Source organism: Mytilus galloprovincialis, chromosome 9, assembly GCF_965363235.1.
Source record: "Mytilus galloprovincialis chromosome 9, xbMytGall1.hap1.1, whole genome shotgun sequence".
In the NCBI taxonomy this organism is placed as follows: Eukaryota; Metazoa; Mollusca; class Bivalvia; order Mytilida; family Mytilidae; genus Mytilus; species Mytilus galloprovincialis.
Genome location: NC_134846.1, coordinates 81,597,079 through 81,624,094, shown reverse-complemented (window position 1 = coordinate 81,624,094; position 27,016 = coordinate 81,597,079). Strand labels below are relative to the sequence as shown.

General features: G+C 31.7%; 1 protein-coding gene across 1 annotated transcript; it reads left to right on the top strand.

Moving 5' to 3' along the window:
- The first annotated feature begins 1,753 nt into the window (after positions 1-1,753).
- LOC143046853 (uncharacterized) lies at positions 1,754-22,264 on the top strand. Its single transcript, XM_076219915.1, has 16 exons — positions 1,754-1,759; positions 3,086-3,168; positions 3,789-3,847; positions 8,514-8,625; positions 11,231-11,405; positions 13,201-13,390; positions 16,150-16,358; positions 16,795-16,913; positions 17,356-17,567; positions 18,272-18,417; positions 18,724-18,897; positions 19,472-19,630; positions 20,247-20,389; positions 20,814-20,884; positions 21,939-22,096; positions 22,232-22,264. Exons 1-16 carry the CDS (start codon positions 1,754-1,756, stop codon positions 22,262-22,264), a joined length of 2,049 nt encoding a protein of 682 aa, XP_076076030.1.
- Positions 22,265-27,016: the final 4,752 nt, after the last annotated feature.

Below are 27,016 nucleotides of genomic sequence, written 5' to 3'. Positions count from 1 at the left end.
GAACTAAATAAATTAAAATAAATATAATCGTCTAGTACATGTAGTAGGTTAAAGTATCTATGTTAGTTAACATCTTTTCATCAGATATTCAGATATGATGTCCAAGAAAGATGTCAATAAAATCCGGAGACAGCATTTTTTTTTTTACCAGCCCACAAACATATAAGAAATTAAACTTAAAGCTATCAATGTTAAATTTTTATTCTTTATTTACCGTTCTATTATGAGTTGATTTTTTTTTTTGGAAGCCCACTTGCACCACCCGCTATCTACAAGAATTAAGTTGGTGGAGCATATATGCGTTCAGTGAACGCCCTGTCACTGTTTTGTGCTTTTTGGGGTCCTGACAAAATTTGTTGACGAAGAGCTAGTACACTCTGTTTACTCTAGATTCGTCTTATACAGTGTCCTGAATATAGAGCTGATTGAGACACATGGAATGGTTAACTTTAGACATTTTTGATTTGAAAACCAATTGCATCAGATTACCGTGATTACCAATAAATTCAGTTGCACTTACTGTTATGTGTATTTTTTTATATTATAGAAAAGAATATAACAACCTTAATGGATATAAATCATAAAATTTTGGGTGCGAGTTGGTAGAAATATGCGTTGGTAAATATTGAGTACCAGTTTGTGAAGGTACAAGTTGACATGGCTCCACAGCACCGTCTCCACAGCGACCTCGTGTGGAATATTGTAAAACTATTTCATTATAGACTTGTCAAACTTCTTGATTTGTAACATGTTGATTTGTAACTTGTAGTTTTTCTTTAGAAACGGAACTTCTCATTGGCCGGCAGCGGTAACAATTATACAGACACTATTTCACCAAACGTGACTCAAACAAAATAACAACATTTCACAAATTAAGAAATTTAGAAGTTCATGTAACGAATGAAGAAAATACGTGAACAAATTAAGAAATTGTGTTTACATATTAAGAAATTACATTTCACAAATCAAGAAATGTAGAAATTGATGTAACGGATGGAAAGAATAAATATTACAAATTAAGAAATTACATGTTACGAATTAAGAAATTGCATTTCACAAATTGAGAATTGTATAATTATGGCAGATATTCCCTTTCATACAAAACTGTCCTGTCCGTACATTTACTGATTATTGACATTTTTGCATGGTTGATTTTGTGATTAACACATTCAAGTTTTGAACTTGAAGATATTGGCGACATAGAAAATGGAGTTATTCCTGCTGTTCATGTTCCAGAAAGTGGATAATTGTGATCAGAGACTGGAACATTCACAGACAGAGCAATATGTCATAGGAAATGGATTGCAATACCGTACATATTCTGAGGTTACGAAAGTTCATACAACACTCATGAACAGAAATACGCAAAGTTAGTCTGGCAGTGAGCAGAGCTTTAGATATAGGCAGATGTTGTATGAGTGCCAACAAGACAACTCTCCGTCCAAGTAACAATTTATAAAAGTTAACCATTATAGGTCAAGGTTTAGCATGTTTAAAGCGATATTCGTATAGTATGGAAATGCAGGCCATTGATATCTGTTGGCTGTAAATGATAAGACACCCAATTGTAGGATAAAATGATTGTATCAGGTGATCAACATATGACGATCTACCAACATGTATATATTTATAGCTATTGTAGACCATATGTTATGCAGCATACCTGATTCATGTTATTGATTTTCACTTTTGTTATGGTTTAAGGACAATGAAGCTGTTAGCGATTGGAAGTATAAAACCCAGGAATATGGGAATGAAGGTAAGATTTTTACACCTCAATGAAGATAAGATGACTAATAAAGTCATTTTTCACATTCAGGTTTATGAGATTTGTCCAGTTCTCAATGATTGATCAATATACAGTTTATTATTTTTTGCACATGCATTTTGGATTTTGGAGATGTAAACATCAAACAGTTTGACAGACCTTTATTTATTATTTGGTTGATTTCAGCGGCATAAAAGATATTGATTTGTTCTTTGGTGTATTGTTTTATCATGACAAGTTACAGGTCAAGTTCGATTTTCACGATTTTAGCTTTTCTCCTTGTTCAGTTAAAACCGTTTCCCTAGAATTAAATTTTTGAAGAAATACTTATTAATTACGTGTACTAGAGTTAATTGTTTGAAGAATTTTGTGGTAGGTTTGTTTGTTATTTTATGTAGATTACACCATAACAAGTTATAGATCAAGTTATAAATATTATATATCTCCCCAAAAGAGATGTGGCTAGTGAAACAATTGTATTTACAAAGTGCAACCTGGAGGACATAGCCTTTTCAGATCTGTTTATTAACTGTTGAGCAGTCTTGATCTAGACAAACCACAAAATATTTTTTTTTTAAATTTCACTACTATTATGTTTTTCTACTCTCAAAACAACTTTATTGTAGGTCATCACACTGCCTCATACTCAGTTATTAAGACTGCAGATGGTATCCAGTTTAAGAAATCCAGAGAAAGTAACCCTTTACCTAATGCAAAAGGGGTACATCACAAGGTTGGTATAACATATTTGTTTTAAGAAGATAAAAAAAACACTATGTTCCATCAACCAATCAGCAAACTGTAACCTTGTGAACTAGTACCTTTAAAGATACGTCTCAGCATGGTTGATCTAGTACAAAGCAGGGTTCATATTTACATCATGTTTATAGCATGTATGGTTCTGATATGTAATGTAAACCAACTTATTTTTGCGAACTATTTTTTTCGTGACTTTCGCAAGTAAAAAAAAAAGCAAATATAAATTGTCGAGAAAATGTAAAACTTAGACCTTTCCTTCTTAAATTGCATCATATAAATTTGAAAATCGCAAAACTGAATAGCTGCAATGTGGACTAGAAATGGTAAAACGCAAAATAAAGTATCCACAAAAATAAGTTGGTTTACAGTACATAATAGTTGCCACTGGATGTTAAACAGAAATGCATTATCATCATAATCATAAATTCATAATCACAGATTTGTACTCAACTTTTTCATTGCCACAATTTAAACAGATTCAGTATTAAGATACCATTAGGCCAAACATAATTTATACTCTGACAGTTTGCTTGTTATGATGTTTTTATCTTTATTCAGGTTTTACATTTTGACCATGATCTGGGAACTGTTAAAAGAGTTGTGGTGGATGAAGAATTTACATCTCCAAAGATAGCACCAGAGTTAGTTGCAAGAAAGGAAAATTATTTTTATTATGCAGACACTGTGATAAATTATTTTGTTGCTTTTGGGCTGTATGTTTTTTGGTCAAAATATGAATATGTCAATTAGACAGCAGATCAGATCCAGGATTTTGAAGTTGGATGGGGCCACAAACTAGGCAATGTTAGAAGTGGGATATGTAAAAAGTCTATATATGATGCTCCATAGGGGTGGCAGTTACGGGAATAATATAATTAACACAAACAATGAATTAGAATTGCTATTAGAAAAATGTAAAAATGATATTTAATGACAGCATAACTGCATATTTAGCTGATGTGTACAGCCTTCATGGTCTTTTGGTAGAGTGTTGGCCTCAAGTGTGGGAGGTAGTGGGTTCGACTCCCTAGCAGGGTAAAACCAAAGACTTTTTGAAATTGGTAGGTTGCTTTCAGCATGATTTCAAGATGGCATGTTTCGTCAATTTGAAAGGAATTGAACTCTTTTTCTAAAAATTAAAAAAGGTAAATCTTGAAGGCCATTGTTAAATTGCTCAATCTGAAAGATACTAAGTCAAAATAATATATTTGATCTACTTTATGAATTGTAATTTTAGAATAACATTTTATAATACTTGTAGTTTTGATGCCGAAAAGAATATGAGGAAAGTAAAAGCTGTGAATGACTTCAATGACATGGGTGAGATTAAACATGCATATCATAATCTAATGTTAAATTTCAGTATTTACACAAGATTGTATTGAACAAATGTTTTTATTAGTTGTTTTATGGATCTATTTTATAGATTTAAAAAAAAAAAGTAATTCTGATTTTAAGCTTTTTTTTCTAAATAAGCTTTGTTTCAGTATGAAAATGATTAACAATCTTTTAATTTTATTGAACTCAAAGTAGTTTTCACAGGCACATCCAGTAACATTCCCTAACATTTATATGATTGTTCATATCATATAGTTATTCACAGAGTTCGATCAGCATTTTTGCAGGTCAGATGTATATCTCAATTACAAAGAGATGTGCATAAAAAATTCTGTCTGACATAATGTCAGTATTTGAATTTTAAAACAAAAGAAATCAAAATTTAAACTCATTCTTTGAATTAATAAACAAATATATTAATGAAAACTGACCTCCAATACTTAAATTGTGAAGTGACTCTTGATCTTGATATTAATTACATTCAGTATTCTATTTGGAATTGAATTGAGTTATACAAACACTGAATATAGGTAGGCATAATACTGACCCAAATATGGTGAATTTTTTTTGGAGCAAAATGAATTAGATTAAATTTCAGTACAAACCTGTGCACTGATATATAAAAAATATATATTCAAGGGAAACCATTCAATCTCAGATATCCTAACCTAATGATAAACATGACATTTTTTTACCTTATATTTGATTATGCTTGATTTCAAAATTCTTTGTCAATATTCTTTCATTGGAAAATTGCTAAAGACTGAATACTTACAAAAGCTTTATGTATTATTCCTGTACTAGAATTGATGCTGACAGGATATTTTTCAGCATGTGACAAAAAAATAATTCATCAAACCCAACTGGTTTTAGGAATGAAACTGTTAATACACATACTTTCTTTGACGTCACTGCAAATGTGTAAATATTATTAAGAGATTGTTGAATAATTGGAATGAAGTACCTTAAGAATATCTATTTTCATGTAGTGTGGAGCGCTCATATTCGCCGGGGACACAATTTTGCCGTTTTATGATTTTGAGGTGTACAAACTTCAAAGGATGGGTGAAATGGAAGAAATATGCCGGAAAATTATATTATTATAATAAATATGATTATTTTTTAAACTTGACAAAATTTCTGCACTTAATGCAAAGGACCGAAAAATAGACAACGATTTTTGGCCAATTTCCTGAATAAAAAAATGATTTCAAAGAAGTATTTCTTAGTAATTCTTTGACTGATTGCCCTAAAGGAGTAGGACTGGTAAGGGCCGATTTTGGCCTCAAATTTCAGGTTCACCTAACGAAAGATTTTTGACACTTTTTAAACACTTTAGTGTCTATTTCAATTGATTCGATTAATTTATGTGAAAGATTTTAACTGATTTAGTCATTAAAACGCTCTGATTTAAACTTAAATAGGAAAAATCTATCAATTATGCCAAAAAACGTCACTTTTCTGATGCTTTTTGTCAAAAATGAAAGTGGCCACATCCGTGTTCATCCTCAACCTTTATTTATGTTATGCATTATCATCAAATACGACTTACATTTCAATATTATGAATGAACACGAATGCGGCCACTTTCATTTAAGACGGAAACCGTCTAAAATTTAACTAAAATGCTAAAATTGTGACAATTTCAGTAATTTATCATGACTTAATGATGCTAGTACCCGGTATATGTGCATTGTATTGTCAAAAACAGCCCATATTTAAGTTGCAGAGGCATGCTAATTTCCAATAAATAGCTAAAAGATAACATTTTCACAATTTTGTAAACCTGCTATATTTTGGAGCCAAAAAAGGGTCTTATTGAACCTTCTCCTTTCAGTTCTTTGCATCTTTGAAATGTCTGCTATTCATCTTGATGAAATTGATCTGATAAATATTGTTTAAAGCTGCAGTTATTTGGTTTTAAATAGATGTGTAAAAACGGTGAATATGTGTCCCCCTTTGACAAAACATCAGGAAATTTCAAATAGCCTTTAATCTAACTTTTGAGATGATTGTTTTTCAAAAAAGCACATTTTCCAGCTAAGAGTATTTTGATTTTGATGTTATCTTCATAAAGAAATATCAGTATACTTCAAAAACTTTGACCTGAACATAAACTGCATGCAGAAAACATGGAAAGTTATGGCGAAAATGAGCACCCCACTCTACAGCAATCTTTAACCTATAGGAAAATTTTGGGAAAGATAGAGAAGTTTTGACCATAATAAATAAATGAAAGAGTGGATTTTGATTTGAAATGTCTCTCACATCATTTTCCTTGCAGCATATGGACAAAACATTGAAATTCAAATATCAAACTGGTTAGCATACAAATATTAGGTTTATATTATTTTACCCAGTTTGAACAGGAACCTTTACATATCTTGTCCCGGAGGTGATTTAAATTTAGAAGGCGATCTTTAAAAAAGTTTAAAACATTCATTCAAGTTTTTAAATTTAGAAATTATGAAAGCAATAGTCAAGTTTTTAAACCATCTGAATTTTATTTCTTTGATTTGTAGACATCAAGACATTGATAGTTAGATGTGATGAGTCCATTTTAACAAATAGGATTTGAATTTTAACTGAAATTACTAATAGAATTCATTATTTCATTTCACAGAAAATCCTACAATGTCTGCTACAAACAAAGGAGAGTTAAAATTTCTGAAGAAAGAACGAATCAAGGAAAAATCATACAGACCTATAGATGACATTGTTACTGATAGTATACACTTTGGTGATGTAAGGTTCATCTCAGATATTTATATGTTCATTCCTTGAGCTGTGCCTTTTTAAAGTCAGTCTTAAAGTCATATAATCCTTCAAATCTAACTAAAAAGATAAATATGTTTTATATACTTAAATAGTAAAATTCAGAATGGAAATCGGGTATCCTTCAAAGAGATCTAGACAACATACTGACCAAAGAGCAGAAAACAGCCGAGGCCACCATTGGCTCCTTAACACAATGTTAAATCCTGTACTTGAATGCAGTTGAGGCTGAATATATATCAATGCTGAAAAAAATAGAGTATATTTGTAGGACTCTTAAGTGCGATTGGGACGCTAAAGTATGAAGGTAAAGTTAAAGTGCGTTGGTCTACGCTAAAGCCTGATGGTCCGCGAAAATATAGACCTTAAAAACGTAGTTTGATAATGACGTTAACAGTCGTTTAAAAAACCCAAAAATGAACATGCTGGAAAAAAGATTAAGAATATTTGATTAACATCTCATATCAAATGTTCATGACAAGTATTTGTACCAGCTACGAAAAAGGCGGAATCTCAGCGAACATTGCCTTTCTTTCCCTTTCAAATTAAAGCTTATACTAATAAATGTTGCATATTCTGACAATGAAAGAATTTTGTTTTTGTAATTTACAATGACGACTGTAAGGGAGGTTGAAACATGTGTGAACGGCAATCTACACTAATTATCCAAATGTGCAATACGCTCAAAATTGTTAAAAATTGTTTTACATGAAATACAATATTTTACGACACATAAATGACCTTTTTAGCAATTTTTACGTGGTCTGTCTTCTAAATTTAGAAACAATCACTAAAGCCTACTGGTAAATTATAAAGCCTATCACATATGTTATACCTTAGCATATTAGCTTTTGCAAAAGACTGTTTTTTTAACCTCAATATTTTAATCCCTTGAATCTTACCCTTTTGGACCATCGCACTTTAGTGTGATGTATCATTGTACTTTAGCGGAAGTTCTAAGTTGCAAAACTTGTGTCTAATCCTATTGTCAATATTTTTTTGGTCACTAAAATATTTTTAAACCAAACTTTAGCGAACAAACAACCATTGCACATTAGCATGATACACCATCGTACTTAAGTGTAGACCATCACACTTTAGCATGACCATCGCACATTTTAGAGTACCATCACAATTTAGAGTCCTACATATTTATTAACCTATATTGGTGTTTTGTTGACATATAATGTACAGGTCTTATATTAAGTTAGAAAATGTTGTTCGCTCACAACCTCCTCATCAGCTGTTTCCGCTGAGGGGAGATCTTCCTCATGGAAGGTTCTCAAATTACTAGCAATGCTGTTTGTCATGGAAACAGTGTTTGTTTGTTTCTATTAATATATATATAAGAAGACAATGTATGAGTGCCAATGAGACAATAAGACTCTCCATCCAAGTCACAATTTGTAAAAAGTAAATCACACCAAGAGCCCTGTCTCATGTGAACAGCAATCCACAAAGGGCCCCAAACTTATTTATTATTGTTAGTTGAAAATACTTGTTTAATACCAAATACTTCTTTTTAGGTTGAACAGAAGGAATATAATGCACAAAAAATCTACAAGTTGAAAGAAACCATTAGGAAAAAAGTAAACTGTATTAGGCTAGAACCAGATGAAGGTTTGTATATAAAGACTTATTATCGGTTGTACAATCAGTGACAATCAATTGTTAAAATCTTTTGTATAAAATTTATTTTACAAAAACTTGTGAATTGGTTGATGATTTTTATTCTCAAAATTAATTTCCTTTCAACAAACCATCTGAAACAGCCAAAAAGTTTCATGTGCACCTGGAATGATACTTTTACTATTTTCAAATATCTCCAGAGATAGCAGATAATACAATATGATAACATAATTCAATCTTGCAGGATCTGCTGAGGTTTCCACATGCTTCCATAACATTTTAGAAGCCTTAATACTGTTACCTGATAATCATCTTAAAGAATTGGCTAGAGAATACTTCACTACTAAAACACCATTGTAAGTTGCTTCAGATGATCAGATGATTCACAGATATGTAAAAGTATTTTTTTTTTGAGAGATAATTGATACGAATAGCTAAAACATATAACTTATTTAAAGAAAACTTGACTTTATACCATTTCAGGGTTTTTTATAGTGGTATGTGCTTTGCTCATTGTTGAAAGGCCAGATAGTGACCTAGAGTTATAACTTCTTTGTCATTTGGTCTCTGATGGACAGCTGTCTGATTGGCATTCATACCACATCTTATTTTTAAAGCAATTGCTTTTATACTATCGCGTATGGCCATCTTTGTGACCCAGATCAGAGACTCCGCCCATATCAAGCCATAGTATTTTGTTAAACAGGCTCCTGGTCTGTCATTCTTTAACACCTATGTATGTTTTCTAATGCAATACATAGCTTGAAACTTTAAAAAAACGTTAGTGGATTTAAGAAGTTTCAGAATATGTTCTTGTAGATGTATTTTTGTATTTAAAGGGTCAACCGTTTGACTATCAAATAACATAGAAGTCCGAGTGAAAAAAAGTACATTTTTATAACTGCGATTCCGTTTTCCGCCATTCGTATGATGTTTCAACAAAATATGGATTCATTTCAGTTGTTGATTTAGTATTGAAAATTTAACTGAATTATCTCCTATTAAATACGGTTTTATATGTTTAATTTGTGTTTCTTTAAGAGGTCAGGTGCTCTTGTTCATTCATAAAATTATCGTTCATTCATAAATTAATCGTAAAATCAAAATCACTACACAGGTTAATGCGTAGTGTCAAATGAATACCTGTAATCTAAAAATAGACAAACTTTGTTTGCGCAAATAATTTAGCGGAACGAAACCCTTGTTGAAAACACATAACAATAAGTTCGTTTTCCTTTTCTGTCAAACTCCGTGATATTTATCGATCACCTTACTAATGAAATGGACCCGTCCAAACGTAGTAGATGCCAAGTCGGTCCAGATGAAGAGATATTTCAATTTGGAATTTTCTAGTTACATAGATTGAAAAAAGTACGTCTTTTTAAATATCATGATCAAAACTGGGAATGCATAACAAATGTCAGATGAAACCATTATCCTCGTCTTTTCAGTGAACAAGTCTACTACGTTTGTTGACACTCGATGGTCCACCGTGTTAGCAATTTTATTTCACATGTTTTCGAAATATTGAAGATCATTTTTCGCAATGTTTCCTGAAAATTGATAAATGTCAAAGCAACGTAGAGCTGTTTGTTCTTGTTCGTATAATAAAATTGAGAATGGAAATGGAGAATGTGTCAAAGAGACAACAACCCGACCATAGAAAAACATACAACAGCAGAAGGTCACCAACAGGTCTTCAATGCAGCGAAAAATTCCCGCACCCGGAGGCGTCCTTCAACTGGCCCTAAACAATACATCAGTGATAACGATTTAATGTCATGTTTGTCTGTGATGACCCCCCCCCCCCCCCCCCCCCCCTTTTCGGGATTGCATGAGAATTATAGTTATCTCGTACCCACATGCACTTGTTTCTATCCATAGGAAGGTCGGCTATCCATATAAAACTATTTTGGATAGAAACAAGTGCCTGTGCTCGTACCGCATCAGAAGGACATACATGTATATCAAGACAACTGAGCAATATGTTTGGAACTTAGTTTTAAAAATGATGACAAAGTACCATTATGAAAATATTTTTATTAAGCTGAAATATATATTTATTCTTTACATGTTTATGGCTTGTAAGATATTTTATTTCTTTCCCGTTTTTTAACATTTGCGTCTGGAAAGTTGAAATGTTTTAACTTAATCATTCGTGTTAATGGTTAAATATAAATTGATAATGAAAATTGTTAAAATTAAATCAATAAAGGAAATTATTGCCCAGTTACAAACACTACCAGGGGATAATCCATGATGATTTCTTTTTGAGTTATATGTTTCAGCACATGTATATTTGACCCCAACTTTAGCCTGGTAAACGTGTTGTCTCCTTGTGAAATATAAAACATATTAAAAATGACTTTCTGCTAAAGTCTTTTATTTATATAAAGTTAAAACCTTCTTCCTTCTAACTAGACAACACTCATGTCAGGTTTAATTATTATATATATGTGGATGAAAAATAAAAGTCCCCAAACATTAACATGACAGCAATTGCTTTTACAGCCTTTAAGGCTTTGATTACATAAAGATGACCATTTATTAGAAATCTACACTAGGAACTATATCAATGTGACATATTAATACATCCACACTTTACATTAATTGTACTATGGCTTGATCAACAATGCCGGTATTTTGATTTTAATGTGTGGTTTTAAGGTTTTAATTGGAATTATATATACCTTTCTTACAAAAGTCATATGATCTGAAGCTTCCATATTTGTTTGACTATTTTTCATCATATTTTTGTGACCATATATACATTTTCAACTGGAGTTATTGAACTTGCAATAATCTGGGGCCTATTTCAGCATAGTAATTTCATTTTTCATAGAAATCTTGTTCATATTTGTATTTATGTTTCTTTAGAACCTCATAACCTTTATGCTTATAATCCTTCTTTCACACACCTTGTCTCAAAAAAATGTATTTATGATATGGAATTTGTTTCAGTCTTTCAAGTGACCAAGAGAAAACTGAGATTATGATTGATGCCTTTGCAAGTCTATGTACAGATCTTAGTGAGACTTTACTAGCCAATTTCATTATTTACTGTGAAGAACCACAACCTGAGCTTGTTATGAGATTGTTTTCACATATACCAGAGTTCAGTAAACCACCACATCAGGTAATACTAAAAAGTTTAGATATATTGTTAGTGCAACCTAGTATGAAAATAATTAAAATATTGTTCTCTCCTTTATTTGATGCTTTCCAACAGGTCAAGTTTGAATTTAAGTAGCATCACTTATACCGTTCTAGAGTTATGTCCCTTTTTATACGCCCGTCCATCCGTCTGTCCAGCTGTCCGGCGTAAACATGTCGCACCTTAACTTGAGAACAACTTATCCAAATTTCATGAAACTTGTTTCTCATGATGGTCAAATGATCTGTATACTTTTTGGTGAAAATAAAATTAAAACTTTTTGAGTTACGGCACTTTGTAACTAAAACAGGGGGATGTTTTTTTCACATGTCGCACTGTATCTCAAAATTTTTTTTTGATTATTGCTTAAAACTTTACACACTTCTTAGTTATATTAATTACTTTTTGGTGATGATTCAAAATTTCATTTTTGAGTATTTTGTAAAAAAGGGGGAGGTATTTTTTTACATGTCGCGCCTTATCTCCAAAATGACTTATGGTTATTGCTTTAAACTTTACACACTTCTTTGTTATATCAGTCTTAAGATCTGTATACTTTTTGGTGATGATTCAAAATTTTATTTTTGAGTTTTTGAGTATTTTGTAAAAAAGGGGGAGGTTTTTTTTTACATGTCGCGCCGTACCTCAAAAACAATTTATGATTATTGCTTTAAACTTTACACACTTCTTTGTTATATTAATCTAAAGATCTGTATACTTTTTGGTTTTGATTCAGAATTTTATTTTAGAGTGATATTTAGTTGTAAAAAAAAAAGGGGGGGGGGGTTTACATGTCCAGTCGTATCTGAAAAACAATATATAGTTATTGATAAAAACTTTCTCGGAAACTATTTATGATTATTGCATTAAACTTCCATGCCAGACTTCGAGCGTATCATGCGCTCATGGCGCAGCTGTTTATTTTTTAATGTTACATGCAAGCAGGGACATCATCTGTGTCCATGACACATTTTCCATTTATTTTTAACTATCTTTGTTATCCTGCTCATTACCTTTATCCCCAACTGCATCACTGAGAATGCTGCAGTTGTGAGTTCTGGAAGAAAAATCATGATCTGTTACAGATGGAGTGAAATGCTAATTAAAAAAACCAACTTCAGTAATATTTTCCAAAATAAAAGAGATAGTTGCATTATTTCATCTTACAGTAGTTGTATGTAAAATTCTTATTTTAATCTGCATCTAATATCATTTGCCTGAACTTCACCTTAAACTGAGTATCCCACTAAACAGCTAGTTTGTTTCAGTTTCCTTAAATTAAGTGAAATCTTATGATCTGATCAAAGGAATAAATTTGAAATGCAACTTGAAGAGAAAAAATGCCCTTTTATATTGTGAAAGTGCAAAGCCCCTTGGAATAACACTGTCATAGGATTAAAACATACTAGTCATAAATGATCTATAATAATTTTTATGCCCCACCTACTATAGTAGAGGGGCATTATGTTTTCTGGTCTGTGCGTCCGTTCGTTCGTTCGTTCGTCCGTCTGTCCCGCTTCAGGTTAAAGTTTTTGGTCGAGGTAGTTTTTGATGAAGTTGAAGTCCAATCGACTTCAAACTTGGTACACATGTTCCCTATGATATGATCTTTCTAATTTTAATGCCAAATTAGAGATTTTACCCCAATTTCACGGTCCACTGAACATAGAAAATGATAGTGCGAGTGGGGCATTCGTGTACTGAGGACACATTCTTGTTTTTGGCAATATTGATGATGTAAAAGCTGGATAGCAGAATATTTTTAATGATTTTTCAGAGTATTGTATCTGCCATTGAGGATATATGTTTCAAAAGAGGCAATCTGTCAAAATCCTTGTATACTGAAAAACTGTATCAGAGAGCATTACTTACCCTTGGTATCGTTGTTAATCAAATATCCAAAGCTGGAGATCAGAAAACTGCAACAGACATCATAGAACAAGTCCATCAGAAATTAGGACTTCATGGTATTGTACATGTATTTATTTGTTTGCCTCACTTAATCTGTGAATGTGAAAATCAAAAGAGAAGGATTACTGTGAAAGTTCTTTAATTCGTGGGTATCAATTTTCGTGGTTTGAGCAATATTTACATGTTCATGAGTTTTTAAATTCGTGGATTTTAGTTTTCTAAAAAAAAAAAAATGAAAAATTGAAGCCTTTAGAAACGAAGGTTACAAATAGTCTGGATTGAAGGAAATTGCAAAAGTAAACATTGAGTCGTGTAAAGCGTAGTGATAACACTAATTAACCGATGATAAAGTGATCAACAGATTTTAAAAGATCATCAAAGGTGTTAATTAGGCCATCAACATGTCACCTAAAGAAACCGTTACATAAACAAATGCAATAAACGTATCTTGAATTGTCAAATAATTCTTAACAAAATCAAGACCAGCATGAAATTATTATTTTTTGTATGTACGAGAACTATGAGGATATAAAATGAACACTTTATCATACTAGCATATCAATACTGGAAATCTGACTTTCATCGATCAAAAACAAAAGTTGTACATTTTAGGTTATTAAAGATTAAATGGGTATAATCCTGCATGCCATTGTAGTTTTGTGACTGTTATTAAAGTATATTCTCAGATTTGGCGCTATTCAATATGTTATCGTAGACTAGATCATATCAGTAGTCAAACCTACCGATGGGGATCTTTCTATGTCTTGACTTGGACAATAGTTTTATTTCGTTGGACACTTAAATTCGGAGATAAAGTCACCCACGAAAAACCACGAAAATTGGTACCCTACGAATAAAAATTCTTTCACAGTATATCAGTATGTGGAATTAAAGATTGAAACATAGCAAGAGAGCTGTATGATATTTTCATAGTCACAGCCATCAAATAGAGTTACCAGTCTCTTGTTTAAAATAGTTCTTACTGCGGATTCATTATTATTCGTAGAATACCTATTGTTGTGTGCTTTATGGGAACAGTTAAACCACGAATTCAAACATTCAACGAATTACAAATTTTCTATAGGCTTTGCATACAGAGATAGGCAAAACCACGAAATCAAATATCCATGAAACTGCAAGTTTTCCTCAATCCACCAAAATTAATACCCACGAAAATAAATGAATCCATAGTATTCATATTTACAGTGTTCATTTCATTATAAATGCACCTTTAGTCAATTTGTTTTTTAAGGAAGAGGGTCATAAGTGTTGTTCCTACACATCTTGTTTGAAACTAGTTCTGAATTTATTTCTGAGTTGCTCTGATCAGCATTTTTAACCGGATTTTTGTGACAAAAATGTCGGTTATTGATTTGGGGATGTACGGCGGGCGGCCGGGCGGTCGGGCGGAAGGCAATCAAATGTTGTCCGTGCATTAACTCATGAACCGTTCAGCCAAAGCTTTTAAAATTTTAATATGTTGTTACTGACAACTAAATGAAGGTCAAGTTAAATAATGGCGTTATGGTTCTTGAAAGATTGAAAAATGGAGTTTTCAGTCGTGTCCGTGCATTAACGCATGAACTGTTCTACCAAAGCTTCCCAAATTTTAATATGTTGTTACTGATGACAAAATGGAGGTCAAGTTCAATAATGACGATTTTGGCTTTTACCGTTCAGGAGTTATGGTTCTTGAAAGATTGAAAAATGGAGTTTCCAGTTGTGTCCGTGCATTTACGCATGAACTGTTCTACCAAAGCTTCCCAAATTTTAATATGTTGTAACTGATGACAAAATAGAGGTCAAGTTAAATAATGACGATTTTGACTTTTACCGTTCAGGAGTTATGGTTCTTGAAAGATTGAAAAATGGTGTTTCCAGTCGTGTCCGTGCATTTTCTCATGAACCATTCAACCAAAGCTTTTGAAATTTTTATATGTTGTTACTGATGACAAAATAGAGGTCAAGTTCAATAATGACGATTTTGACTTTCACCGTTCAGGCGTTATGGTTCTTGAAAGATTGTAAAAAGGCGTTTCCATTCATGTTGTTGCATTTACTCATGAACCATTCAATCTAAGCTTTTCAAATTTTAATATGTTGATACTGATGACAAAATGGAGGTCAAATTTGATATTGACGATTTTCACTTTCACCATTCATCAGTAATGGTTCTTGTGATATTGCCAGGACACAAATAAATATTAATAAATCCGGTTTGCTGTCGTTGTGACAGCCTCTTGTTCCAATTTTTCCAATTTTCCATTTTTTTCATTTTGTGCCTTCACTTACTCAAATCCTTGATTCTTGCTTTGATTTTGTGTTTTTTTGATAACCAATATTAGTTTTTTGGTGTTTGGAGTCATTGACATGTGTTTCACATATTAACTTGATATACATTTATGAAAAAAAATACCAAGATTTAATGAATTTAGATCCCATGACTTTAAAACAACAACTCTGAAAACCATATTTATATGTAGCTTTTACTTGTGAAACCTGCCATTGTTTAAAATATTTGAAAGGATTCAAAAAAGCCTTCTTCAGATATTGTGAAATTTGTAAAGATTTTGACAATTATAGTCCCAAAAATTCTAGATCAACTAATTTTCTGTTCAGGTAGGTGATTCTTCTGTGTCATATTTTAATGAATTCAAGTCCAACTGGCTCAAATTATTTATGTTTGTTTGGACCTACAGAAAACATATAAAATGATACTCTACAAAAAAGATTTAATTAACCATATAAAACTTTTACTTGTTAATAAATTTATGTCCAGTCATGTTTGAAAAAGAGGTTACTTGTACATTTTTAGATCCATGGACATACAAAGTAAAGAGAGCTATACAGACAGATGAACAGCAAGTAGAAGATGACCATTGGAAGGTTACTCTGCTTGAGACTTTAGGCAATGCTGGAATGGACTCATCCTACGATTATATTGTTTCTCATGTCAATACAACAAATTCTCCCTGGATAAAACGAGCTGGACTCAATGCGCTACGAAAATATGAACATGAGAGGGTAAATATAATATGATAATTAAGTCAAGTCTAACATTAAATCCTGAGTTCTAATAGAAATACAGAATCTATGTGTATTTCCTTTTAATTTGAATTTAACCTACAGATAAGATTACCCCTTGTCAATTTATAGAACTCTCCATTAAGTAGTATCCAACAATCAGTTGGCCGTCTACTTGTAATGTTTGTTGCAAATTAATTGACTTCTGTATGTCATAAGGGATGATTTTATCATACTTTGTCTGGACTTAAAAATGTTGAGTTCTACTGTGTCACATATTTTTTATTAAGAATTTCTGTTTAATTTACAAAAAAATAGAATAAGGAAAACCTGACTGGGGACAAAAAACCTCAATCATTCATAATCAACTTAATAGAAATAGTTTTTTATCTGTGTTTTTTTTTAAATGTTGATGAAAACATTTAAATTTTTTCAGGCAGCAGATAGGATGCTTGAAACTGCTCTATATGATGAAAATGAAAATGTAAGATATGAGGCATTGTTGTTATATCAGGCACATCCAAAATCTAAAGTGATTTCTCCGTTAAATAACAGGTAAATTAAATATAAGACTTAAGGAATAAAATATACATGTCTATAGATCATGTTTTTTTTCTTACTATATTCATCCTCCTCTTGTGCAGTAATTGTATTGATACTCCACCTACAGTTATCCATAAACCTATGTACTACCATGCTCAATGTTGTGTATTTTAAAATCTCCCAGACACAATAATATATCAAAGAATTAGTCCTACATTGACTTTTTTTATGATGCAGTTACTACAGAGTAGAGTGTGATGGCATCACTTTGTCTAGTTTTAAGTTGGTATTTGGATGTTATCCACTTATATGAATTGTCACACATTTGCTTTTTTCTCATACCTTCCAAAACTCAATTTAGTGTTTTTCTGTCTTCAATTTTGAATTAATGAAATTATTTTTCCTTTTTGATTTTTGCTAAATTTTTATAAGTTATTTTCTCCCTTCAATATAGACAGCCTGGGAATAACAGCAACATAATTGATCCATATGAAACGGACATATTTGAGATTCAAGGTCACCGTAGACAGAAGAGAGGATTCTGGGAGGATGGATTCAAATTCAGAATAGCTACACCTAGTGTAGACTGGCTAAAGAAGGTGGGGAATAAAGAATTAGGTGCCTCATTCGGAATCATCATTGAAAATTATTTGGACCTTAAAGTTGGTAAGTAGTTGGTAAGAATGCTTTGTCTCATGGCTTGTGATCAGTCTGTCTGCAATCAGTCTTTCAGTCCGTAACAAATATATCTTGGGAACCGTTTTGATTTCAAAGTTTATACTTGACATGTACATGTATATTAACCAACACCAGAGGGTGTGTCATGATTTATGTTCCACTTCCTAGGTCAAAGGTCAAGGTCAAAAACTCTGGTTTCAGTTGACAATCTCCATGTCTTAGGGTAAAGATACATCTTTTTACAACACATTATCACAGCAGGGCCCACAGAGATGGCTCTCATCTCAATGTCATTATAATGTCTAGATTATTTCTGTTTGGTTGCAAGTACAACCAATTTAATGATATGTTTGGAAGTTGCTTTAAGTGGCTTTGAATTAGAAAAGAATGAAACAGGAGAGCTATGTAAAATGCTTACTTGTGGAATAATGACTTGTTGATAAAAAATTTCAGAGAATCTGTAGAGTTGGAATTTCGTGTTTGGTTTGTAGGATTGAATTACTTCTTTTTCATACAATATGAAAAAAATGATTTGTTGTCTGCTTCATTAATTTCCTTCTTACAGGGGAATACAAACAGCAGCTTTTGTCTGTTACAACTTCTTACATTGAATGTTTTAAATTCACAGACAGAACATTTGTTTTCTATTCAAAATGTAAATTGTAATACAATTTTCATTTTTATTTGAACAGCTCCTTTAAGTGGCCATTTTAAAGTCAGTGCTCATGATGAAGCTTATGCAACTGTACATCTAGGAATGATTGGTGTCAATGTTAATTTGTTCATTGCAAGACTGTGTTTTAAAGGAAATACAACTTATAACTTCAACTTATTTCAGGTAGGTATTGAAAGAATAAAAGAAGCTTAAACAAAAATGTGTACAGTTCAGTGATAACGGATGTCATACTAAACTCTGAAACTCATAAAATTAGAAATAACTTTCCTCTAAACTTTATATTGTGGTTTGGACTGGTGAAGGTAAGGTCCCTTTCATTCTAGATATAATCAGAAAAGGTTTCTTGTGTTCCATGGTACATTAAGTTATATAAATAAAACAAGAAAAGAAAGAAAAAAGCAACATGCAATACAAATATCAATTATCGCCTTAAAATTCAAAACTATTGAATGTTTGGATTATTTTTAGGAAGGAAATGGAAAGGAACTTATCAACATGATTCTAAGATTTGATAAAGTGATAAAAGATATAGTGACTGGTATTAAAAAGGGAATAAATCTGTTCAAAGAAATAATAAGCGGGAAAGGCATCAAAGGGATTATAGACAACTTAATTGAAGCTTTAAAATCTCTTCCAGAAAAGGTAAGTGTTTGTGTGTATATATGTTCTGGACCATATGAGTATTTGGACCATACGCGTATGGTCATGACCATATGGGTTACTCATATGGTCCGACCATATGCGTATGGTCGGGGTAATCAACATGTTTACTTTAATTACTTTAAAACTCTTCATAAGGTATGACCCTTCTAGTTGTTATGTCATTAAAATGTCATTCTATTATATTTTAATAATAAAAAAGATTAATTAAATAAAAATAAGCACTTTCACACAGTCAATTTTACTTACTATTTGAAGTATAATAAGATGTCAAAAACAAATGCACATATTGTAAAAGGAGGTTTTGTTACTTTACATTTAATTTTTGTCCATTGTTTAGAAAAAGATAAAACTTATTGTACTGTGGATTTAGTCTTATTCGTCGGATACTAATTTGTGTGGATTTCATGAGTACAGGAAAATACTCCATTGACAGTGGATTATTAGCAGCCACAAAACAACATTTGTGATTTGCTTTTAGAAAGTAGGATTTAAATCATGAAATTATACCCATTTAAAAATATTATATTATTAGAAACCCGTTTGTCTCCATTAGGTGGCTGACCTTCGTTCAAGAGCAAGAAAAGCTGTGACAGCTATAGGAAGATTTGATGAGAATCAGCTACCTGCCTTCTTTAAAAAGGTTAAAAGTGTGGTTCACAGAGTTGAAAAGTTATTTAATGCCATAAAAAATGATGTCATGGTATTTTATAATGTGAGTATACATCATACTGGAAGTGGTTAAAAGATTTTGATTCCTTTTGTTCATCTAAAAAGTATGCTAAGAAAAATTAATTTATAAGCTCTGCACACAGTTTTTCTATTTCAAATTAAATAACTCTTAAACAGAAGAATACATTTTAAAACGATCATGTATTCAATATCACACTTCAGCAAATTGAGTTCAGTTTTGCAGATTCAGAATCATTAGAAGATGTAGTAATATCTCATCCCTCCAATATTTGTAAGTTGATACAACATAGTTTGTTAGTGTTTTCCCATCATAACCTATATATTTGGATTGAGAAACTTTGGTATGGTTTTGCAGTAGATCTGTATCTAGGAATACTTATCACAAATTTTCATTGTATTTTAAAAAAATTTAAGCATGGGCCTAAAATTTTGTTTTGCTTCACTTATTAGAATTGGGTCTTGTAGTAATTTTATATATAACACACAAAAAGTTACAAGGTTAAAAGTGTTATTCATGAATTTTTTATATTTCAATTTTTAGGCTAAAGTGGGCCTTTATGGCACCTTCTCCTTTGTTATTAAAAAAAACTTAAGGGTTAGTTTGTCATGTAACAATTTGTATTTATTTATTTTTGTAGAAGTTAGATGAATCCATCAATGTTAAGCTACCAGTGCTTGGTGGTAAGCTATACAAAGGTGTAGTAGGGATAATTGAAGGATTTAAGATCATTGGGAAGAATCCAAAGGTTGCCATTTTTAAGATTGGACTAGGAGTTTTTCAGTAAGTTCATTAGATATTGTGACTTATACGTCAGATTTAAATTTTAATCTCCTTAAAAAAATATTTCCCTATCCACTTATCTTGATGTGATTGTCCTTTTATAATCTAGCTAGGAAGGTATTTAAATCAAATAATACCATGGAAAGTTCAAAAATAAAATTGAGAATGGAAATGGGGAATGTGTCAAAGAGACAACCATCCCAACCAATGGGAGAAAACAGCCGAAGGCCACTAACAAAAAAGTTACCTTCTTTATATATCTAATATTGTAAAAATATGACAGCAGATATCAAAGGCAATACATAAAAAAGACGTGAAAAGGTTTTAAAAAAAACCCCAGAAACTACAGAAAGTTGTAATAAATTAAGAAGTATGTCATGAAGAAATAATTCCATTAACTGATGAAAATATTTTTTACAAACAGGGTATATTCAGCTTATAAAGATACACTGAAAGTGAAAGAGAAAACTCAAGAGGCCTCTTTTCTTTTAAAAGGTAAGAACATGATTACCTGTAACATCACAGTACCCAAATTGCAACTATTCAATAAAATTAGCATCTGGATATCTTGCATGTTTTCTTTGAGACTAAACACTTTGTATTTTTATGATTTGACATTATACAGGTCTTTCAACATAGCTCATGATAGCTGAATATATTTAAATATATGCAACACGTTCACAGTATATATCAACAGATGAAGCGTAAAAGTAAATCTATTGAAATGTTGTCATGGGACGTTTTCAAACAGTCATTTTTGAAAAAATAGGCAAATTAAATATGTTACAAGCATCCACTCCTTACAATAGGGATAGTAAGCAGGGACTAATGTAAAATTATTCTTAATATTTGAAGAAATGGAACAAAACATCTATTATTAAAGGATGTGGATTTAAGCATTGAAAAAATTTAGGTACTCCTTATTATGAAATCCTGGATCGTTTGAAGTCGGTTCAGACCCATTTTTCTTTGATTCAATATGGATTTAAAATTAAATTGGTGCAACTAAATAGTAAACAAGGATACATCTACAAAATAAACACAGAATGGAAATTTTTGTCTTGACCATAAAAAAAGTTGGTGAAAAACTGTCAAAATAGGTGAAATTTGGGTACAGTCACATTAATGTCTTTGCAAAGATTTGTGAAAACTGTTCTATCTCTTTATGTATTTAATTATATGAATGAGCCTACATATACAAATGAAAGATATTTTCCAAAAATTTGATTGAGAATTAAGAATTCAATATAAACTTTATGAAAGTAGGTTGCAAAATATTATATTGGACAAACTTTTAGATGTGAGTTCAATCTGCGATATTAAGGAAGACAAATGTTGGGTTGTTTTTATTTGAGAGAATAAAGTCCTGTTCTGAACTAATTTGAGTAAAACTTATTTAATTTCAACAGTGTTTTACTTTTTATATATATTTGAAACAAATGATTCAATATATGAGGCTTACATCTACATACTAATGCATTTTATGTACAATATTAGCAAAGTTTGATTGTGTCGTTAAGTATATTAACTTTCTCTTTTTTATTTAAAGACAAGAAGCCATACTGGTGGAGCATAACTGATGAATATAAGGAGATCATAAGTGATGTAAAAACTACTCTGAAGGCTGTTAAAGATGGGGCTAAGGAATGGATTGAAGATGTCAAGGAAGACCCAATAGCCAGCTTTACAAAAGGAAATCAGACTATGGTAATTAACAATAATACCAACAACAAAAATAACTGACTGTTTGTTCTGTGCTCTCCACTAACTGAAAGAAATAAATCACATGATGGTAGTGTGCATCTTGCTTTATTTGCATTCTTGTGGATAATTACTTTTTAGAGGTTAAAATTACTCAACAAATGTCAATCATGAATAAGTTATCTTTGACTTTTATATTTATTGTGTAGGTGTTAAACTTGATTTTTTTTTCTTATTCATATTTCAGTCCAAAGTAAGAGAAAGTGTCATTAAAGATATTGTTACAACTTTAGAGGAACTGTCAAATCCATTTAATACCATTCTTAAAAACCTGTCTGGTCCTTTTGCTGATGCCTATGAATCTACATTTGGTGTCTTCAAGTCCGTTAAAGAAGCTTTTGCTGTTTTAAAGAAAGGGTAAGGTTTATTTGTTAGATTAGTTCATCCTCTTTTAAATTGAGTTCAATACAGTAGATCAAAGGTAACTCTCAATATTTCTCAAATATTGAAGAGTGGAAGATGTTTATTTCATATAAAAGAGGGGCGAAAGATACCAGAGGGACAGTCAAACTCATAGATTGAATATAAACTGACAACGCCATGGCAAAAAAATAAAAAGACAAACAGACAAATAGTATACAAGACACAACATAGAAAACTAAAGACTAAGCAACACAAACCCCACCAAAAACCGAGGGTGATCGCAGGTGCATCGAAAGGGTAAGCAGATCCTGCTCCACATGTGACACCCTCTGTTCATGGACATACTAACATTGAAGCTGACAAGTAACAGATCACAAAAATATTCACACCACCAAGTCACATTTGCCTGATTATTTTGTAAAATTTGAAATTTTCATTGTGAGAACAGAATGTTTTGATAAACAGGTATGAGTTGGGAAAATCCTTGATTGATGGTATTTTTGGAACCAAAGCGCATCCTGACTTTCCAAGGACAATAAGAATGGATACTGATGGTTGTAAAGCACAAGGATTCTTTCCATCTAGGCTATGGAGTGGGGATCCAGAATACACAAAGAAAGGAATTGATCTTTTAATTGAGGAAGGAGAAGTAGTAAGTTCTAAGTTGAAGTGTACAAATCTTTCTATTTTTTTTTATAAAACTTTTATCTCATAGGTATATATTAGTAATGTCTTGGTGGTTTTAAAAACAGTGCTGATCTTCCATTTAAAAGAGTTATGACCCTTGGAAATAATAATTTTATGGAAAATTGCATTGTATGAACTCTCATGTTTATAATTTTTATCAAATTTGTATCAAAAGTTTATAGAAGCAGTGCCTCAGGCATTTTCAAGAGTAAGTGCTGATCAAATAATTTTAAAACAGTTATTTCCCTTTGATGTACCAATTATATCGAAAATTGCATTGTACTTTCTCTCAACCCTCCATTTCTCGAGTATATTTGTAAAAAGTTTCAAGAACAAATAAAAAAGTCTTTTAGTTTTTGACCTTTGAATAGATAGAATATGTGCAATGCAGAGACATTGGAACTCACTTCTTTTATTTTATATAAATATGCTATTCTGCCCTGTGATCATTCAAGTCAAGAAGTATATGATAAGAACATATATTTAGTTATTTGGGACATGAAACAAATGTTTTCTTTAAAAAAGAATCATGTGGAAAATATTTTTCAGGTTGTAGCGCCTTTCTCTGGGTATATAATGTTAACAGATAATCCAAATGAAGTTATGATAAAAGCAGATGATTCTTTCAAGAATGCTAAAATATACATTTCAAATGTTATACCAAAAGAATCCATCCTTCATCCCAGTGATGAGGACTACATTGAGAACATGGTAATTATATAATTTCATAGAATACACTATCTCAAATGTTGATACATGTTGCAAAAGATATAATTTAGTTGCCCAAATTTGATATTGGTGTTTCACAAATGTGTTGTTAACAGTCAGCATCCTTATCAAATCTTGTTTTTGATGTTTAGAGTGTAATTAAACAAAAACTTCAAATTGAGATGACTAATAATAATTTTAGACATTTTTATTTAGGGAGATGTGCACATTAGTTCAAAGTAATACTTAAAAAAAATAGATAATGGGCTTCATTTTAAAAATTGGCTATTAATTGCATTTCTTTGTGTCAAGTGTAAATGGACACTAAGAAATGACTTTTCTACCCATCTTTACAAGGTGGGTTTTCTCATTGTTGAAGGCCATATGGTTGCCTAGCTGTTATTGCTTACTTTCACTTTATTTGAACTGTGGTGGATAGTTGTCTCATTGGCAATCGTACCCCATCTTTAATTAAAAGTATTTTTGTGTCTGCAAATGTTGAAATCCTATATCTTGGACACTTTGATATACAGAGGGTGGCCAAAAGTATTCGTCAAATATGGCTGCCGTGTGAACTGACAATAAACTGCTTCATAAAATGAATCTTATTTTACTCAGTCAATAAAGAAAAATAAAACAAAACTGTACCTTTAATATTTAGTAAGGTGTCCCTTTAATCTAATAACATGAATAATTCTCCTAGGAATTGAGTCATACAAACTTCTAATGTAATTTAAAGGAATACTTTGCCAGATCCGAAAAATCTCCCTGTACAGTTCATCTTTTGAATTTATGTTATACACCCGAACCTGAAGTTTTCTTTTGATATACAACCATACATTTTCAATAATGTTCAAATCGGGTGATTGTGCTGGCCAACTCATATTTTTCAGATGTGTCCTCGCTATGTAAGCTTGAGTCGAACGAGCCCTATGTACCGGAGCATTGTCATCCTGGAAAAGATAGTCATTTGTAGGAAAGTGTCTTGCAATAACGGGCCAAATATTATCGTCCAGAATGCTGATATACTTGTCAGCGTTTATATATCCCTCAACTTTCGTAAGTGTCCCTACACCTTGATAGCAGATACATCCCCACACCATAGTGCTAAATTTTCAGTCAATTTTACTTTGCACCAAGTCCGGTCTCCAGCCTTCCCCTTGCCTTTTCCATATAGTCCAGTCAATCTAGCATAAATTTGACCCTAACCTGAAAGTAATTGCAACAGAAGATTTTAAAGTTTTAATCTTTAGCATTATAATCCAAATATACACAGAAAAAAGTCCCATAAAATCTAACTTGAGGAAGACTTAAAAAATCACCATTTAAAATTCCTATGGAGATTTGCATTGAAAAGGGAGATAACTCTTGCAAAAAAGGCAGAAATATCAACAAAAATTGATACCAAATTATAACTTTACCGCTTCTATTCATCAGAATGTATTGATTCTTGATTTTTTAGCGGTCTTTAGAGTATAACAAACAACTCTAAGGTGTTTTTATATCTTTTATCAAGCTATAAATCTAGATTTCGTAATTCATTAGTTGACCATTTATTGAATTTTTCAACATGTCAAGGTAAATAATCTCAAATTTAATCAAAATAATTAAGCATGTATTCTTCTTTGTGGGGTTTAAAGTTTCTTTAGATAAGTAAGTTGCTGAAAAAATATAATATACAGATATAAACAATACCAAATTTTCACATTATTTTTTCAAAATGGTCACAAAGCTTTAAATTTGCAATTTCTTTAATGAAATTTCGCGAAAAAAAATAAAACTACCCATAACACTTCGGTTTTGTACATTTCATGAGCAGAAGATTATATAATTTAGTCAAATACAAACTTATTACCCCATCAAAGTATCATACTTTACAAAAATTTCAAGAAAAACAACCTAAAACTGACCAAAAAAGACTAATTTTTGCAAGAGTTATCTCCCCTTCTAATGTAAATTTCCATAGGAAATTAAAAATGCTGATTTTGAGTTTTCCTCTAGTAAGATTTTATGGGACTTTTTTCTGTGTATATAAAGGGCATAATGCTATAGATCAGAACTAAAACATTTTCTGTTGCAATTAGTTTGAGGTTAAATCTTAGTTTGACTGGACTAATACATATACGCGCCTGTCCTGTCCTACACACACTTGAGACTCATCACTGAATATAACCTTACTCCATTGGTATTGAGTTGTCCACCATCTCTTTTCCATACACCATGAAAGACTTTTTTTCCGATTGTCAAATTCGATAACAACTTTCTTTCTGTACACTCCCCAAGAAAATCCGTGATCCCTCAAACGTCGTCTTATAGTACGTTTAGACACTTGTAGTTGTACATCCCTTTGTTCATTAAACTTCGAAGTTATGTCAGCAAGCGATGTTCTCCGATCTTTTTTTACAATTTTTTCCAGCTGCCGGTAGTCTCTGTCCAACATGGCGCGGGGTCTCCCTGATCTTGGACGATTCTCTGTTGTTCCAGCGTCTTGAAATCTTCTAATAATGCCAGATATTGTAGACCTAGGCTTTTGTAATATTCTTTCAATGTCAGATATTTTATCTCCATTTCTAAACAAATCTACAGCAATTCGTTTAAGGTCCGGTGATAATTCTTTCCCTTTCCTGCCCATGGCTTCTACACATGAAAACAATAACAAACGTACATCTGACGACAATATGACGTATACTGTCACGTGACAAAATACCCATTTTAAAATTAGAATTCCGGACTTTCCCTTGTTGTTGACAAAAGATCACTAAAATTGTCTTTGAATGTCAAGTTATTATAATTGTGGAATTTCGGCCGCCATATTTGACGAATACTTTTGGCCACCCTCTGTAGATATGAAAGTAAGAAAATATGATATCATTGTCAATAAGACAACTCTTTACCAGAGACAAAATGAGGTAGATTGTCACTCATTTGCCTTTAGCAATACCACATTGGAAGGTATAAATGGCCCTGCAAGTGCAAATGTGAAACAATTCAAAAGAGAATTCTAATTGCTTGATATGTTTATATTTCACCAGATTTCAGCAGGATTGACCATTGGAACTGCCTCATCATCACCATGTAAAAACCATATTCATGTTGCTGTAGAGAAAA

Coding starts and splice junctions, on each gene's coding strand:
- LOC143046853 (XM_076219915.1), top strand. Junction 13,391..16,149: donor TCAGAAATTAGGACTTCATG/GTATTGTACATG, acceptor GTACATTTTTAG/ATCCATGGACATACAAAGTA. Junction 16,914..17,355: donor ATTTCTCCGTTAAATAACAG/GTAAATTAAATA, acceptor CCTTCAATATAG/ACAGCCTGGGAATAACAGCA.